General features: G+C 56.9%; 6 protein-coding genes across 6 annotated transcripts; 3 read left to right on the top strand and 3 right to left on the bottom strand.

Moving 5' to 3' along the window:
* Positions 1-752: 752 nt before the first annotated feature.
* On the top strand, positions 753-2,870 carry UV8b_05203 (uncharacterized protein; the record flags this gene model as incomplete). Its single annotated transcript, XM_043142701.1, has 1 exon — positions 753-2,870. The coding sequence occupies one exon, from the start codon at positions 753-755 to the stop codon at positions 2,868-2,870; it is 2,118 nt and encodes a 705-aa protein (XP_042998635.1).
* An 835-nt stretch (positions 2,871-3,705) lies between these two features.
* UV8b_05204 (uncharacterized protein) lies at positions 3,706-5,832 on the bottom strand (the record flags this gene model as incomplete). Its single annotated transcript, XM_043142702.1, has 3 exons — positions 3,706-3,732; positions 3,917-5,504; positions 5,645-5,832. The coding sequence occupies 3 exons, from the start codon at positions 5,830-5,832 to the stop codon at positions 3,706-3,708; spliced, it is 1,803 nt and encodes a 600-aa protein (XP_042998636.1).
* A 1,019-nt stretch (positions 5,833-6,851) lies between these two features.
* UV8b_05205 (uncharacterized protein) lies at positions 6,852-9,099 on the bottom strand (the record flags this gene model as incomplete). The annotated part of the gene is made up of 3 exons (XM_043142703.1): positions 6,852-8,145; positions 8,258-8,711; positions 8,793-9,099. The coding sequence occupies 3 exons, from the start codon at positions 9,097-9,099 to the stop codon at positions 6,852-6,854; spliced, it is 2,055 nt and encodes a 684-aa protein (XP_042998637.1).
* A 745-nt stretch (positions 9,100-9,844) lies between these two features.
* Positions 9,845-10,423, top strand: UV8b_05206 (uncharacterized protein; the record flags this gene model as incomplete). Its single annotated transcript, XM_043142704.1, has 4 exons — positions 9,845-9,889; positions 9,944-9,961; positions 10,115-10,226; positions 10,308-10,423. The coding sequence occupies 4 exons, from the start codon at positions 9,845-9,847 to the stop codon at positions 10,421-10,423; spliced, it is 291 nt and encodes a 96-aa protein (XP_042998638.1).
* Positions 10,424-11,658: 1,235 nt separating this feature from the next.
* UV8b_05207 (uncharacterized protein) lies at positions 11,659-14,206 on the bottom strand (the record flags this gene model as incomplete). Its single annotated transcript, XM_043142705.1, has 4 exons — positions 11,659-12,347; positions 12,446-13,650; positions 13,775-13,860; positions 13,985-14,206. The coding sequence occupies 4 exons, from the start codon at positions 14,204-14,206 to the stop codon at positions 11,659-11,661; spliced, it is 2,202 nt and encodes a 733-aa protein (XP_042998639.1).
* A 1,380-nt stretch (positions 14,207-15,586) lies between these two features.
* On the top strand, positions 15,587-17,203 carry UV8b_05208 (uncharacterized protein; the record flags this gene model as incomplete). Its single annotated transcript, XM_043142706.1, has 2 exons — positions 15,587-16,742; positions 16,842-17,203. 2 exons carry the CDS (start codon positions 15,587-15,589, stop codon positions 17,201-17,203), a joined length of 1,518 nt encoding a protein of 505 aa, XP_042998640.1.
* Between the last annotated feature and the right edge of the window lie 328 nt (positions 17,204-17,531).

Consider the following 17,531-nt stretch of genomic DNA (forward strand, 5'->3'; position numbering starts at 1 on the left):
TATAAGACAAACAACAAGTCGGTGACGGCGGTGACGGCGGTGCAGGCGGTGCAAGCGGTGCAGACTGGCAGCAGCTGGCGCCAGCTGGCGCGGGCTGGCAGGCTGGTGCTGGTGCTAGAAGGCTCCGGAACAGCTCGCGTAACCTCCAGCCGAACCTTGCGGAAAGCACGACCCGTCGTGGAGTCGTGGCCTCGTGGCCAATCAGGGCGCCGCTCGGCCGTTGCTGTGGGAAAGCCGCCCGCCGTGGAATCTCATGGAATCTCGACACTCACTGCTCGAGCACCACCGGAACGGCCCTTTTTTAATTCACCACATTTCTTCTCTCCCACGACTTTTTTTTTTTCTTTTCCCTCTCATCGTTCAAACTCTAATCTCCCTCTCCGTCTTTCCATCCTGCACTCAGCCCATTGAGACTTGTCCAATCTCTTGGAGCTCTTCAAGACTCCCCCTTGTGTTCTTCAAACAGCGTTTAGGTAAGAAGATCCTACTTTTTTTTTTCTTTTCTTTTTTTGCAGCTTCCCTTTCTACTTGTTCAGTCGTGGATACCGGGGAAAAATTGAAACAATTCTTTCATGCTTGCTACTTTTCCCTGCCAAAGGGGAAAAAAAAAAGGCCCTCCCCACTCTGGCTTTTGGCCTTCTCAACCTCTGCGTCCATCGTACCGGTGTTTCTCAAGAGTATAGCTTTAGCTGTTGATGCTAACGCCCAAATCTTGGCAGACAATTCAGCCTCGCTTTTAGATACCCGTCACAATGTCTGAGACTTTCGAGTTCCAGGCTGAGATCTCTCAGCTGCTTTCCCTCATCATCAACACCGTTTACTCCAACAAGGAAATCTTTTTGCGAGAACTGGTTTCCAATGCCTCTGATGCCTTGGACAAGATTCGCTACAAGTCCCTGTCTGATCCTAGCCAGCTCGACAGCGGCAAGGACCTGCGCATCGACATCATCCCCAACAAAGAGGCCAAGACCTTGACCATCCGGGACACTGGTATTGGTATGACCAAGGCTGACCTCGTCAACAACCTGGGTACCATTGCCCGCTCCGGCACCAAACAGTTCATGGAGGCTCTCACTGCTGGCGCCGATGTCTCCATGATTGGCCAATTCGGTGTTGGTTTCTACTCGGCCTACCTCGTGGCTGACCGAGTCACTGTCGTGTCCAAGAACAATGATGACGAGCAGTACATTTGGGAGTCCAGTGCCGGCGGTACCTTCAGCATCACTGCCGACACCGAGGGCGAGCAGCTCGGCCGTGGTACCTCAATCATTCTTCACCTCAAGGACGAGCAGGCTGAGTACCTGAACGAGAGCAAGATCAAGGAGGTCATCAAGAAACACTCCGAGTTTATCTCTTACCCCATCTACCTCCACGTCACCAAGGAGACCGAGAAGGAGGTTCCCGATGAGGATGCCGTTGAGGAGGTCAAGGAGGAGGAGGGTGACGACAAGAAGCCTCGTATCGAGGAGGTCGACGACGAGGATGAGGAGAAGGAGAAGAAGAAGAAGACCAAGAAAGTCAAGGAGACCACAATCGAGGAGGAGGAGCTCAACAAGCAGAAGCCCATCTGGACTCGCAACCCCCAGGACATTACCCAGGAGGAGTATGCCTCTTTCTACAAGTCTCTCTCCAACGACTGGGAGGATCATCTCGCGGTCAAGCACTTCTCCGTCGAGGGTCAGCTCGAGTTCCGAGCCATCCTGTTTGTTCCAAAGCGTGCTCCCTTTGACTTGTTCGAGACCAAGAAGACCAAGAACAACATCAAGCTCTATGTCCGCCGCGTGTTCATCACAGATGATGCCTCTGAGCTGATCCCCGAGTGGCTGAGCTTCGTCAAGGGCGTCGTCGATTCCGAAGATCTGCCCCTCAACCTCTCCCGTGAGACTCTCCAGCAGAACAAGATCATGAAGGTGATCAAGAAGAACATTGTCAAGAAGTCTCTGGAGCTCTTCAACGAGATTGCCGAGGACAAGGAGATGTTTGACAAGTTCTACAGCGCCTTCTCCAAGAACATCAAGCTTGGCATTCACGAAGACTCCCAGAACCGTCAGCAGCTCGCCAAGCTGCTGCGCTTCAACTCGACCAAGTCTGGCGACGAGCAAACCTCCCTGTCCGACTACGTCACTCGCATGCCGGAGCATCAGAAGAACATGTACTACATCACCGGCGAGTCCATCAAGGCCGTCTCGAAATCTCCCTTCCTCGACACCCTTAAGGAGAAGGGCTTCGAGGTCTTGTTCCTCGTCGACCCCATTGATGAGTATGCCATGACTCAGCTGAAGGAGTTTGAGGAGAAGAAGCTTGTCGACATCACCAAGGACTTTGAGCTCGAGGAGACTGAGGAGGAGAAGAAGGCCCGCGAGGAGGAGGAGAAGCAGTACGAGTCTCTTGCCAAGAGCCTGAAGAACATTCTCGGCGAGAAGGTTGAGAAGGTTGTTGTCTCGCACAAGCTCGGACTTTCCCCCTGCGCCATTCGCACCGGCCAGTTCGGTTGGTCTGCCAACATGGAGCGTATCATGAAGGCCCAGGCTCTCCGCGACACCTCCATGTCCAGCTACATGTCTTCCAAGAAGACTTTTGAGATTTCTCCCAAGTCTCCCATCATCCAGGAGCTGAAGAAGAAGGTGGAGGCTGACGGTGAGAACGACCGGACTGTCAAGTCTATTGTCCAGCTCCTCTTTGAGACATCTCTGCTTGTGTCGGGCTTTACGATTGAGGAGCCTGCTGGCTTTGCCGAGCGCATCCACAAGCTCGTCCAGCTTGGTCTCAACATTGAGGAGGATGAAACCGCCGCCCCCACTGAGGCGCCTGCTGAGGATGCTGCTCCTGCTGCCGAGACTGGCGACAGCGCGATGGAGGAGGTTGACTAAACCGTCGTGGCTTGTACAATCGCAGAGACATGATATAAAAGTCCTTTTTTTTTTTGTTCGGTTTTCTTTTCTCGGAGTTTGACGGTATTCTAGAGGGATGCTCTTCAACGCGCCTTTCGAGGTACTGAACGGTTGTCATGGTTGGTTTTGCGTTGGTTGATGCTTTGCTTGGCCATAGTTTTCCCAGCTATCCATCTGTCTATAGGACGGATCAGGGTGTATTCTAGCTAGCTAGCTCTATGATTATGAAGCAGACGAGGTAGACGCCTGAATGAAAATGGCATACAACAAGTCTGCTACTTGACGGAGACTGTCAACGTGCATGTCGGCTAGCTGTCAGGATCAACACGGGCAGTCTTGCTCCCCAGTGGCGTATCTATCTACCAATCAATCGGTCAAATCAATCAATCAATCAATCAGCGTTGGCATCAACAGCACATGCGTGGCACACGGGGAATTAGTGTGAAGCATTTCAAGTCTGGAGCTTGTTTACAATTGTGCTTGCTTGCAAGTATGTACATGACAGCTGTCAAACAATTTTACACGTCTTGACGGGGGTGGAGTGTTTTGAATCTTGATATCTGGGCGTCTAGGCTGCAATCAGGCAACGGCAATGACCTGCATGTATTCTTTTCTTGCCCGCCAAAAGGGGGGGGGGGGGGGGCAAGTAGCTACATGAAGCAAGCATACGTGGGGGTAACGGCGTGCAAAGTACACCCAACGAGCGCTTCGAGGTGCTTTGAGGCATTTTACAAGCCCATCAACCAGCTGACATGGGAAAAAAGGGGGGAAGGGGGTGGGCATCTTTTACCCCAGACGCTTCCTCAGAGTCGGTTCACACCAGCACGTAGAGGGCGCACATCTAACGCACGGTTAGAAGATGATGACGCACAAGATACGCACACACACATACACACACAGAGAGAGAGAGAGAGAAAGAAAGAGAGAGAGAGAAAGAGAGAGAGAGAGAGAGAGAGAGGGAGGGAGAGAAAGAAAGAGTGAGAAAGAGAGAGAGAGAAAGAGTGAGAGAAAAAAAGGAGACGCACCATGCTGAGACCGAGAATCATGGAGCACCAGAAACAGACATTGTTGAGCGTGTTTCGGGTCCGGATGAAGCGGGTGCGCTGCAGCATGACAATGGGCAGCTGCAGCATCTGGCAGACGAAGCCGTAGCCGCGGATCTTCTTGGAGATGCAGGCCATGACGACCTCGTGCATGACGGCCGAGGTGAGGAAGGTGATGAGGGTGGCGAGCAGCTTGCCGGTGTGGGGGCGCGAGGCGCCGTAGACGTGGCGGCGCAGGAAGGAGTAGACGGGGATGTTCCACTCGCGCGAGAACTCCATCCAGTCGGTCGAGTTCCACCAGTCGGCGTAGAAGTGGCGGTCGGCGAAGCGGGTGAGCTCGGCAAAGGCGCCGAGGACGTACTCGAAGATGACGAGGAAGACGAGCAGGAAGATGAGCATGAAGGGGAAGAGGAGCCACGAGACGGTCTCGGCGAGGATGAGGAGCGGCTCGGCGGCGGGGCCGGGGCCGGGGCCGGCGGCGGGGAGGGCGGCCAGGCGGCGGGAGGCGTCGACGAGCACGGGCAGGATGAACTCCTCGGAGACGACGGTGAGGAGGAAGATGCAGCCAAAGGTGGCGACGATCTTGGACGCGAGGGCGGCCCAGTTGGTGCGGGGGGTGCGGGGGTACTCGAGCTCGTAGCAGAGGGTCGGGCAGAAGAGGTAGTCGAGGTAGTTGGGCCAGGTGAGGTTGCCGGGGTAGGTGAGGTTGCCCATGGGGGAGATGAGCTCGCGGGCGAGGGCCTCGCGGAGGCGCTGGATGTCGTCGGGGGGGGTGGCGGTGGTGGTGGTGGTGGTGGTGGTGCTGTTGTTGTTGCTGTTGTTGTTGTTGTTGTTGTTCATCATGTCACCGTCGTCCATGTCGTCGTCCATGTCGCCGCCGCCGCCGCCACCACCACCACCGGACCGCCGGCGGCCCGGGTTCGCCGGCGGGTAGGCGTATGCCGGGCGGCGGTCGGACGCGGCCGACGGCGAGTCCAGCGCGCGCAGGCGCTTCTCCGTCTCGGACAGGTGGCCGTTGTAAAAGGCGTACGAGTGCATCTTCATGAGCATCACCATGGTGTGCAGCAGCAGAAACACCTGGGCCGTCCAGGTCCAGTCGAGCGCAAAGGGCACGGCGATCCAGAGCGCCAGCCACAGGGCCTGGTAGACGCTCTGGACGGCCACGCCGCCCCTCGCCCAGGTCAGCCGGCCGCCCGGGGGCGCGCGCCGGAACACGCGGTGCAGCGGCAGCCCGACCAGCGACGAGGCCACCATGGCCAGGTCGGCCGCGGCCAGGTGCCACAGCTTGACGGTGAAGAGGCTCCAGATCTGGATGCGCAGCGGGTAGCCCGTGTCCTTCATGTTGCGCAGCATGGTGGTGATGCCCATGACGGCCAGCCCCACCCAGAACAGGTTGAAGAAGCCGTGGAAGTCGCGGTGGTCGCTGAGCGGGTCAAAGTGCGACAGGCGCGAGGCGAACTCGACGGTCGGGAAGAGGCGCCGGCTCTGCTCGGCGGCGCGGGCGTGCTTGCGCGCCGAGGCGAGCGACTTTGCCGAGGGGGGTGCGTTTTCGGGCGGCGTGGAGCGGCCGCTGGAAGGGGGGGGGGGGGGGGGGGGGGGGAGAGCCGTCAGCGTGTAAAAGGTTTCTTTTAAGGTTTCTTTTCTTTTTTTTTTTTTTTTTTTTTTTTCAATCGGAGAGGGTTGTTGGAGCGCTTCCTGCTGTGCTCTCACCTTGCCGGCGTGCTGGGCGGAGGGCTCTCGGCGGGCCGAGACGGACCCGGGTGGCCCGGGTGGGCGTCGCCATGCCGGGCTGTTGCCGCTATTGCCGCTGTCGACGCTGCTGCTGATTTCTGGCGTCGCGGGCGGAGGACGCGGCCGTGGTCGTAGCCGTTGGCCAGGGCATCACCGCCAGCGGCCATGGTGGGTTTTGCGCGGGGAACGCGGCGCCGCTGCCGTTGCCGTTGCCGTTGCTGTTGCCGCCGAGGGGGGGGGGGGGGGGGGGGGCCGCCTTTGGATGCGCGATGCCGTCTCAGACGTCGCCGACCAGGAATCGGATGCTAGGCCGGGCGCGGGGCAAACATGCCGTAGTTGTAGGTTGCAAAGGTGCAGGACGCGAGGCGAGGCGAGGCGAGGCGAGGCGAGGCGAGAGGTGAGAGGTGAGAGGGTGAGAGGTGAGGTGAGGTGAGATGGCCTGGGCCAACTGTTGCAGCTGGCTGGCCCCGTCGTGTCGTGTCGTATTCGTATCATTCATGCGGCTGGCTGCCAGCCGGCCTCGGCCTCGGCCTCGGAGTTCCCCGACGGAGAGGCGCCACTGGGCCCTTTCGCGTCAGCCTCCTCCAAGGTAAGGTACATACCTTAGGTAAAGTGCCCGAGGTACCAGGTACGGAGGAGTCGGCCTAACCTGCACGCCGCACGCCGGTAACAACAAGTCACCCGTCGCTTCATGTTGTATTGCATCTTGGGAAAAACTGCCCAGCCAAGCAAAAAGCCTTTCGTCGCGCCCCGAGTCCTGCTGCCTTCATGCACTCCCTACTCCGTCCTCCGTCCTCTGTAATGCTCAGACTCACACCGCAGCAGCAGACACCTTGACCTTGACCTTGACCGCCCTTTGCACTCTCCACCCATCGAATCTAAGCCTCTTTCTCCAGAGTCCCGTACCGAGTATCCCCGTGCCAAGTGTTCCCAACGCAACATGACGCCCTCGTGTCCGCTGCCCCCATGCAACGTTGCCCAAACAAAGTTTCCGCTCTCTACTTATGCTTGCTTGCTTGCTTGCTTGCTTGCTTGCTTGCTTGTGCCTCGGTGCCAGCCAGCCCGTGTCGTGTCGTCAAACAAATCGCCCCTTTCAAGCGATGAAGAGAGGGGAAAAAAACAAAAAAGAAGAAAAAGAAGGAGGACAAGGAGAAGAAGAAGCAATGGTCCGCTTTGACCTTGCCGTCTAGACGTTCCCATCCCTCCCCCACGTCAAGTGCTTGCCTACTGGCCCCGTCGCCGGCACGCCCCCGACGCTCCCAGTCCTGCCGCATCTGTCGTGCAATTCACATGATCCCCACGGCATGTCGGGCCACCACTCGCCATCCAAATGCTCGAGGTAGGTCCGCCACCATTGCGCGTTCTGGCTCCCCAACATGATCAGACAGCTGTGGCCCTCCTGGCGCAGCTTGTCGGCGAACTTTTGTAAGCCGTCCTGCGCTAGGAGCCGTCGCTTTTCGTGCCGCAGGTTTTCCAGCTCGTCCGTCTGAAACCCCGGGGCGACCACGGCGTCCACCTCCCGCACGACATGTAGCGTTTGCCGCAGCGAACCCGCCGTGCTCTTGGACAACCATCGCTGCGGCGAAGCCCTGTTGCTGGCCCTCGTACGCTTCTCTCGGGGGGAGACGCACGCGTTGCGGGACAGGATCCCTCGTCTTGCAAAGTCTTTGGCCTTGTAGTAGCGCACCTCGCCGATGAGGTTCGTCTTGAGCCACATGTCCACCATCATGTCCATGGTGGCGTCCAGGTGCGAATCTTCCTTGTTCAGGTCACTCGCGTAGATGACTTTGAACGTCAGGAGCTTGTACTCGAGTTCCAGGAGATGCAGCTGCAGGCGGATTGTCGGCTCATATCCCCTAGCGATGATGCTGCTGTCTCCGACGGCAGCAGGCCTGTCAAGCAGGGCCCTTGGAAAGCAGTCGGACGTGGATGTGGACGTGGACGTGGACGTGGACATGGCCGACTCCTGTGACCTTGCCGAACGACAGGGGCTTAGTTGGCGGAACCAGCTGGTGCTGCTGCTGCTGCTGCTGCTGGTGGTGGTCCGGTTGTCGACTACGCGTGCGTAATTGACGCAGAGGAAAAAGTCTTGATGGATCCGTCCAGTAATGGCAGTCGGTTGCTGGCGAAGAGCCTCTCTGGCACGCTGTGCCGCCGTGTGGAATTCCACACACTTGACGAGCAGCATGTCGTAAAACGCATCAACGTAAGTCGCAGCCGTCCTCCAGTGCACGTAGAACCACATGGCCGAGACGTTGGAGACACCACGCCGCAAAAATATGTGCGCCAGGTTGGTGGTTGGACCCGATCGGTTGTAGGCCGACAGACAGGCGTTGAGGACGGCGTTTTCGATCTGAAAGCGCGCGAGCACTCGGGCGGCATCCTCCGCCTTTTCTAGCTGTGTTTGCGGAACAGAAAACCCGGTGTTGCTGGGGACGTGTCGTCTGGCAAACAAAAGCCAGGGTACCATGGTGCCAGCCCTACGGGAAGATGGTCAAGTAAGAAACTCGGCGGCGGCCACCAAACGTAATCAAGGGGGGAGGGGGGGCAAGAAGCAAGAAAAGACGAAAAATAAAAATTAAAAAAACTTACTCATCGCGCATGATGCGTCCGTGCAGGTCGAAATGCACCAAGTTGAACAAGATCTTCTGCTCGGCCCGCAGCTCCAGATGTCGCTCCAATTCGTCCAGGCTACCGGGTCGGACAATCTCGAGGGTGAGGCGGCTGCCTAGTCTGTCTTGGAGCTTCATCAAGGGCCACTGGGCCAAGTCTGGCTCGGGATCTCGCTCAAAGCCGGTGCGACTAAAGTCTCGCGCAATGACGAGAAGAATCCTAAAGGCCGCGCGTGAATCTGCCTGAACGGAAGCCAGTCGGGGCGCGCAACATGTCGGCAGGCGGACGCAGTGCCGCGCGGGGAAATCGCAGACTCGAGTCACCCGCAGACGCAGTTTGGGATAACGACGGATTCTGACGGATTCCAGCAGCTCCCAAGCGAGGCAATGAATGCCCCCGATGGCCCTGCTGGTTTGGTCGCCGTCGTGGTGCTCTATCACGTAGATTTGGGAACCCTAAGCCCCGTTGCGGAACAAGAGCACCACGGCCTCTAGCTGGTTGAACAGCGATCTACCGTACGCTTCGATACGGTCTTCTGCCGAGGATAATCCATCAAAGGCATCCCCCGCGGGAACCAAGCTTTGTAGGCCCCAGAGGGATCCATTGGAGCTTCGCAAGTAATGCTCAAAGACGGTGGTGTAGTCGGCCTCAACAAAAGGATCCTCGATGACGGTCGGCGTAGCAGGGTGGTCATTGACGCGGACGGAGACTCGCCATTGGCGCTTCTTTGTGCTTGGATCCTCGTCGCCAGGTGGCGGGGTTATGGGTTTGTCTAGGTCCTGTGCTCGCGACGGCAATGACTGAATATATATGGCGTTCATCTCCTTGGCTAGGGCTGGCAAGGGCTGGGCGAGGGCGTAATCGCTGCATACTCTACAAAACTTGGCATCTCGCAATCTGAAAAAGGGAGAATAGGCGGCCGAGATGTAGACTGGTCGGTTGGTTGGTTTTATACCAGGCCAGGACGGTAAGGACCAGACGGCAAGTGCGGCTCGGGACATAAGCTTGCTGCTTGCCACTCACTGCTTGTCCCCGAGCGGGGTAGTTCGCCACCCCCACCTGCATGTGCTTTGCCGATAACCCCGCTGTCCAGGCGGACACACCGACACCGGCAGGCAAACGCGTCAAACGGTCGGTGGCTGGCTCGGAGCGAATATCGGCCGGTAGAGGCAGTCGACAACTGATTGGCTAAAGAGAGCGCCCTATCTGCAGCCTTCCCTTTGGATACAGACAAACGGCGTCGGGGCTATTTACCATGAACAGCATCCAAAGCAGCAACCAAGTATAGAATCATATAGCATCCCCATCAGATGGAGCGCAATGGCGGATACAACAGTATCAAACCAGAGATTTTATCTGACGCAGTAAAAGTGGTGTACGGAGTAGAGGCATGCACTATGAGGTACCTACCTACCTACTAGGTACCTAGGTACTTCGCACCTGCACCGCCTGGTCGGCTTTGTCAGCAAAACCCAGCACCTCCCATCACCATCACCGAGCAAACCTCATCCAAACCCCCCCCCCCCCCCAATGCCAACTTCCTCCCATCTACACACACGAGCAACCATGTCTCCGCTCCTATGGGCGCTGCGTCTCGTCCACGCCTTCGAGGTACGTCCCCCATCCCAGCATCGACCGCGCCCTCTTAACTAAGCACTCCCGCAGGACCGCATAGTCGAAGCTGTACGTCGCGCCATACTCGCCCCCCTTCCTTCCCTTTTGCACCCGAAGCCCGACGACGGTGGCCCCCGGGAATCTCCTCTCCCCAGCATATCCTCTGCCCAAAAAAAAAAAAAGGAAAGCAAACAAGTCGCCGCTAACGAGAAACCGCCCCAGATCCTCCGTCAGCCGGGTTTCCACCGCGCAGTCGGCCGCATCCATCGGACCATCCACGAACGGAGACACGGTCGCAATCCGCATGAGCCCTTGGCGCCGGGAGAAGCCACAGGTATGTTGTGCGGCGCGCATCCCCGTTGGCTGGGGTAGAGCTGCTCTTTCGAACGAACGCGGCGGAGACTGACCCGTGCAGAGGATCCCGGGACGGGGAGTCGCTGGCGCGTTTTCGCGAGGCATTTCTTTGACGAGATGAAGAACCAGTCCCGGGGGAAACCTACCGACCTGGCGAAAAGGCCGCCGCCCAAGTGAACGCCTTCATCTTTCCCCCCCAAGCATACGTCTGCCCGGTTTTCGCGGCTAGACTGGCCCCGCGCTCTTGGACCATCTTCAGGTCGGATGCGGCCGCGTCTCGACTACGCTCACTGAGTGCGGCCTGGTAGCATGCTCCTGAAATATATCCGCTGGGTCCAGAACCCCCCAACCTACAGTTGCGCCGGCTCCTACATCCGAGTATTTAGATATGCCGGGTTTGGGTCGAGACGCTGCCTACCAAAGGCGACCTCTCGCCGTGAGACTCGGTTCCCTGCACCTGCAGCCGAGACCTTAACAGCAGCGGCTTTGCATCACACCTATCGCAGAGACTTCGCTCACTTGGAAGGCATCGTTATACCGCGAGTAGTAGAGTTGCCCGGTCCAAGTCACATGAGAATTGTGGGAAGACAGATCAAGCCGTGGTTACATCTCAACATGATATGATGCCTCGTACGGACGGACGGACGCAAGGGCCAATTCGGCGATGGGGTTGATGACAACACCCGCCCGCCTCGCCTTGGATGCCGGTGTCCTTTGTCAGCTCCTATAAGAATCCAACTACTATCCATGTGAAACGTCGAATTTCGTCATCCCAGGAAATCAAGTGGCTTGATTGACTCCAGCCCTGCGGCCAAAGAGCAGGCCATGGCCAAAAGTAGCAGCCTAATAGCGACAATTTCTTTCACTCTCGCAAGAGCGGCTCAGCTCGCTCGGTCAGCACTAAGTCATTGTAGGCCAATTCCCTATGGATGGAGAGAGAAAACATTGGAGAGGTCACCATGACACATGTTCATCATCTCGTGGCCCCCCCAGCGTGTTTTATCCAAAAGGGAAATAGGCTGCGCAGAGATACTTGGACATGGACTGTGCTGTACAGACTGCTTTGCTCTGCCGCGAATTGTGAGAGCCCAATCGTTTCCTTCCTTGGTTCGCTCACCCTTGGTTGTGTCAAACCATCGATACTTGCTGATCAACAAGTTTGGCCCCTTCTCCATCACGCAACTGCCAGAAAGCCCCACCTCAACCAGATCTTGAATAAACTTTCGGAGTGACAGCAACCTCATGATGCGTTTAAAAATGCCATTGAATATATTTTGGCGTTAGTTATAAGCGGAGTGGGACCTCTAGCTTTCAACAGCTATACATCGTTCCAAAGTGATGCAGGCGCAAATGTGTTTCCCCCGCTTCCCGTCAAAGTCGTAGAGGTTTGTTCAGGGTCAAGTGACACCTTGTTAATTGGCGGCAAACTGACCCCAATCACCCCAATTAAGTGGCAGCCCGATATCCAGATTTGCTTCCAGAGCGTCGTCCACGGCGTCCAGGTTGAAACTAGGGTCAATGTGCCCAAAGACATCTTGGCCAGAAATGGCATCGATCAAAGAAAAGTCAACGGCGTTATCAAAACCATACGCAGAAGTAGTCGCGGCAGGATTGTCGGTCTGCATTTCGCCTCGTCGAACATTTGCCGGTTGGAAGCCTGCCGACGTAGACCTTGATCTCCCATCTGGTGCATGAGGACTTTGTTCCCTCGTCGTCAACGTGGTGGCTGCTCGTTCCACCTCCTTCAAGACACGTTCTCCCAAGCTAGCCACCACGTTGGCGCTCCAGAAGTGGCGTCCGTATTTCCGCAACATCTCGCAGTTGCGTTTGAAGGAGCTCATGGCTCGGGCGCGAAACATGGGCAACCTACTGTGTCGCATCTTCCGGTACTCTACACTCAACGCCAGGGACACAGAATACGGGATAAAAGGCATGGGGCTCAGGTCGTCTCTGGGCACGGCGCAGGCAATGCGTTCCGCAGCGAGTGACCGTCGGGCATTCGCAGACGGAGGTGGTAGAGTGGATGCGGCGGGGACTGTTCCTGGGCGAGGGAGCCTGCATGAGAGGATGATGACGCCGTGGTAAAAGGTTTCAATGGTTGCTGTGCTCGAGACCGTCAGATGAGCAATGCAAACCTCTCCAGCCCGTGTTTCTCGCGTAAAGACAATGCAAGAGTAGGGAATGCCGCCGGCTACTTACCAATAAGGGAAGAGGGAACCTTGAGCGCATCCGCGTCGACAATCATTGCCTCTAGCACAGGGAGGTCAATATACGCAATCTTTTCCAGCCCCGAAACCTCTGCACTCGGACCAGGCCGGTACAGTTCTATGACTTGGTCGAGCCACTGGACAACTGACAAGAAGAGGCGGAAACACGGCGGTCGTTTTCGTATGCAAGCCTCCAGATCAGCCCCGATATCACGTTCGTGGATCAGGCACGGTCTGCCGTACTCGGCTGCATTGATTCGGTCCAGTGCCCAGACACAGCAGAACAGGTTTTCCAAATCGTGGCAGTTTGGCGCATCATATCGTAAGAGATGTAAACCGAGGGTTTGAATGTGGTGAATCGCTCGGCCACCAAGTTGGGCTGGCAAGTCAGCCTCCTCGGCACACGTCGGCTGGGTATACAAGGAGAGCATAATCAAGGCCTGAATGTGCAAGACACGATCTGTAATAAGGCTTGTTTCGAGTATGGCTCTCACAGCCGAGGACAGAGATTGGGAGAAGTCCAGAGGAGAAAGCAAGCCGGGACCGCGATTTTGCAAACGAAAGTGTCGGGTGAGTTCAGGGTCGGCGGCCGCTGCGAGACAAACCAGTTGAGCAAGAACTACACTGCCTGGTTGATCAAGGTTGTTGTCGAGGTCGGGTAGTGAGAGGACGGGGAAGATTGGATGAACCTTGCGCCTGTAGGCATTTCTTAGTTGAGTCAAGTCTTGAGAAGGTGGAAGACACGAGAGGCAATGCTCCCTGACGAATGGTAGCAGGAAGCGATCCATGATCGGGGGTGGGCACGAGGTGATGAACTGAGAAGAATGTCCCGAGGCACCAAAAGCGCCCGAAGAGAGCCAAATGCCAACATCGCCCTTTTGAGACGAGACTCTTGCTGAAGCCGAGGCGGTCGCTTCGAGAAACATGCCTTCGGGGTTCAAATCACCCACGAAGCGGGATGACTGCTGCTTGAGATTAGCAGGCCGCGATGAGGAGCTACATGTAAGTGGATGCTGATGTTGATGCTGAGGCTGGTGTTGGTGGTGTTCGCGGTGTTGGCGTTGGCGCTGGTGCTGGTGGTCGTGATCGCAGCAAGGGGAATGCTCGCTGGTTTGTGTGGGATGCACAGCTCCATTCTCATGCATCACGGATGTAGATCTCATTCGCGGTGTAGCAACCGACGGCAAGGCCGATGGACTGGGATTCCCCGCAAAGCACGTCAGCCTCAGGCACCTTGTTTCGAATGGTTGCAGAACCAAGGGACGCGAAACAACAGTCCGAGCAGACGGACAAGGGAACGAATGATTGTCTCAAGACATACGACATCTGGCATGGCGATGAATCGTGCCCTCTCGGGTCGTCCGACGCGGATTCCTCTTGGGCATCTTCTGCGTGAAGGCAACGCCGCTGCATGGTTGCGTCAAGCTCAGGGGAAACAAAGTCAGCACAGACGGCTCTGCAACGCAAGCCGAATCGACGGGCTTCGGCTGGCATATGGAGTCGGAGTGCAGGGGAAAAGGGAAGCGCGCACCTTTTTGCGACGACAGGCAGCGCAGGCCTGCTGGACCTGCCTGCGCTTGACGGGAAGTCCGCCTCGACTGGGATCTGAAGCCACGAACTTGACCTTGCGGGCTGGTGGTACTGGTACTGGTGCTGGTGCTGAAGTTGGAGTTGAAGTTGGAGTCGGAATTGGAGCTGGAGTTTGAGCTGGAGCTGGGGCGGGCGCCGAGCTGGCAGAAGGAGCGGCCGACATGGCGGCACTTGCCTGATTGTGATGTTGTGACGTATGCGAATTGGAGTCACTGAGCGTGTCCTTTGGTTTCTATTGGTTGGGATTTGCGCAAAAGTTCGGGCAGGCAGGCGGGATGAGATTTACGGGAGGAACATCACGAGAGGAAAGAGCAGCTTGACCCAAAGCAACCAGACGGTTTCCGTCGTTTCTTTTTCTGGCTTTGCGTTGCAGTGACCGACATGAGCTTCGATTGATATAGTTGTGGGATGAGTGCGAAGAAAGATGCATACGACGCATAAGATGTCGGGTTCTATGCAGCCACGGGATGGCCGTTACCAAGTGTGGCGTAACTTGCTGCGACCCGGCGGATGGGTCGGTGGGTGCAACCAGGCGGAGAGTTTAGGCAGGAGGTACCTACCTGGCAGGATCCTACCTGCCAAAGTAACTGCAGGTGGTTCTGTAGTTTACCATGGAGTGCGAGTGCCTCTGCCCGGGCCCTTTGTTCAAGTTGATGCTTCTTTGTTACTTGGTAGTGGCCTCTACCGAGCTTGTTCACTGACGGACAGTGGATGCCGACGAGGCTGTCATTCGATCCCGGCAAGTACAAAAATAGGCAGCACCGCTGCGCGAGAGAATGAGAATCTAAATCAGGTTGCTTCTCGTGCAGCAGTTCGACTCGAGGCACTGAAAAGCCCGCCGTCAGTCGAGTCTAACCAACATGAAGGGTCGAGGAGGAATCGAAAGCCCATGGCAGCTAATAAGCGCGGATCGCCTAGCAGTTCGTTTGACTTGGCACGACAAAACAGGCTGCACAAGGCGATCCGCTATCTAACCTGCTTGAGTTTTTCCAAGTCGTTCGGCACATTTGGGCACACGATACAAGATTCCATCGCAGCCCCAGAAGGCTCGAGGACCGCATCGCAAAGGCTCAGTCCATACAATTCACGGGAGAGTCCCATCGTGCTGGTTGAAGCACTGGTTTCGGAATTTACAGCATCCGACATATTCACTCTTTGTACGGTGGGGAGAAGGGAAAAAAAGAAAAGAAGGGGGGAGGGGGGGGCGGTATGGTTGCCAACTGAACAGCAGTGTGGCCGACGTGCCGTTTCGAAGAGAAGCCCAACCTGCAACCAAAAAAACCTGATACACGCCGCTGTGATTCTTCCAAGGACATCAACAACCTTTCTATGTCTTCTGTCCCGCTATGTGGTGCGTCCAGCGGCAATCGAGGAAACCCAATCACACCATGACGGTGAAACGCAAACTTGATCTTGGCGTCGCTTTGTTGACCAGCGTCACTCACTGACAAACATGGCTATAAAGGCGAGCACGGCGAGTCAAGCCGGCCGTTCAGACGTTTTTGACCAGAACATAAAGACTTGGCAGCCTGGTGGTTAAAAGATGCCGCCGCATATCGATGTGCCGTGGCTGTCGTACCGCGAGCACGCCGACAGCATGGCCCGACACAGCATCCCTCTCGAGTCGCTTTCGCCTCCTCCGCCAGAATATGGCAAGATGCCTCGAGGCGGCCCCGAATCCGTCCACAACCATTACCACATGGGCGGCGACGAGCCAAGTCGTGCGCCTTGGTATCGTCGAAAATTGGTCTTTTGGGCCCTCGCCGGCATCTTGGCGTTTCTCGTCGTGTCCGGGCTGATTGTGATGGGAGTGGTGCTCAAAGTGCTGACGGACAAGAAGGCTGACAGCGCCCACGGTAGTCCTGGCGATTCACCCGGCATTGCCTCGCTCACCTCGACGCCGTCTCCAACGAGTGGCTCCGAGACAAGCGCCAGCTCGGCACCTGCTACTACTACGCGACCACAGACAACCGCGACGCCATTCACAATGTTGGAAAAGTCCCAGCTGGCGTCAGCCTACGTCAAGGCCAAAGACCTTGCATCAAGTCGGCGTGTCTTGGTCCGACAAGAGGACTCCAACGACCTCCTGGTCACCGAGTGGGCAGGGGGCAACATAACGCACTACCGAATCAAGGACAAGCTTGGCTCTTTGTTCCCCAACGATGCTAAGCCTGGCACACCTCTTGCCTTGCAGGGCGACGATGTCGGAACCCTTCACCTATTTTACCTGAGCAGAACAAACATCATCTCCTACGTGTACGAACCGTCCGCTGGAACGTGGAAGGCCGGGGACGTCAGCAACGAGTACGGGGCTATTCGCACGTCGGCATTTTCGAGCCTATCTGCCGCGTGGCACAACGGCAGGAAGGCATCGGGTCTGCTCGTCATTGCTTTCAACAATGGTGCACAGAGACTTCAGCTCGCCATGGCGGCCAATCCCGCAGAGCGAAACGCGTGGTACATTGCCGACGTGGTGACGCTCGACACGGGCTCTGTGCCGGGTCAGTCTAACCTGCCTACTTACTCACTAGCGGGAGACTGGTTTGTCACGGACGCCAAAGACAAAGGCAGAGGATTCCAACAGCTTCTCATTGCGGTGGTGGAAGCAGCCGAAGTGGCGCCGTGGGAGTGCGCGGTCGACTTTTGGCCACCCCCGGACGTGCAAGTCAGGTGCCAAAAGGGCAACGCAACCTTTCACGGTACGTGATGACCATGGTTTGACGTGAAAGGGAGAAGAGGGAAAAGAAAGAAAGAAAGAATGAATGAATGAATGAATGCTGAGCCAACGCTTTGTGCAGATGAAAAAGACAAGGGGTTGACCTTGGTGCCGCCACCGAAGCAGTTCTGCTGGATCAGCCAAAACGAGGGCCAAGACGACTCTGTCAGCAACTACGACTTTATTCTCTTGTCGTCGGACGGCAGCGGCACGGTGCATGAGAACAGCGTCGGTAACGGCTTGACGCGAAGTGTGGGCAGGGGCTTCAAGGCAGACGCGCCAATCAAGGCCATGTCGGCGACGACGGAAGGAATAGTGTTTGTGTCGTCTGGGAAGGATGTGTACGCGTACCGAAAGCAGGGGTCAGGGTGGCAGTTGGATGTCAGCACAAACGGCCTGTTTCGAAGGGCGCGACACGTCGAGGGCGGGAGAAGCAATGAATGATTTGCTTGTGGGCGGGCTTGATGCTTGATTCACGGGGACATGAACACGGGCCAACCCCTGTACAGTACGGAGTATACATAGTAAGACGCGAGAGGCAAGAATCTCGAATCACTGCAACCAAGACAACAGATTCGGCGCTAGAGATTGGAACCGCGTCGCCAGCAATCAGGCGCGTGCAGATTCAAGCGCGCCTGCTCGACACGACGCGAAGCCAAACAATGGGAGACCCAGGGGCCAGGGTCTTTCTGCTTGCATCCACAACCCAACCGTTGGCGACCGCGCCGCCGCGCGCGCGCCGGGAGAGGGGTGGTGCGGGGCCGAGCCACCA

Source organism: Ustilaginoidea virens, chromosome 4, assembly GCF_000687475.1.
Source record: "Ustilaginoidea virens chromosome 4, complete sequence".
Lineage (NCBI taxonomy): Eukaryota > Fungi > Ascomycota > Sordariomycetes > Hypocreales > Clavicipitaceae > Ustilaginoidea > Ustilaginoidea virens.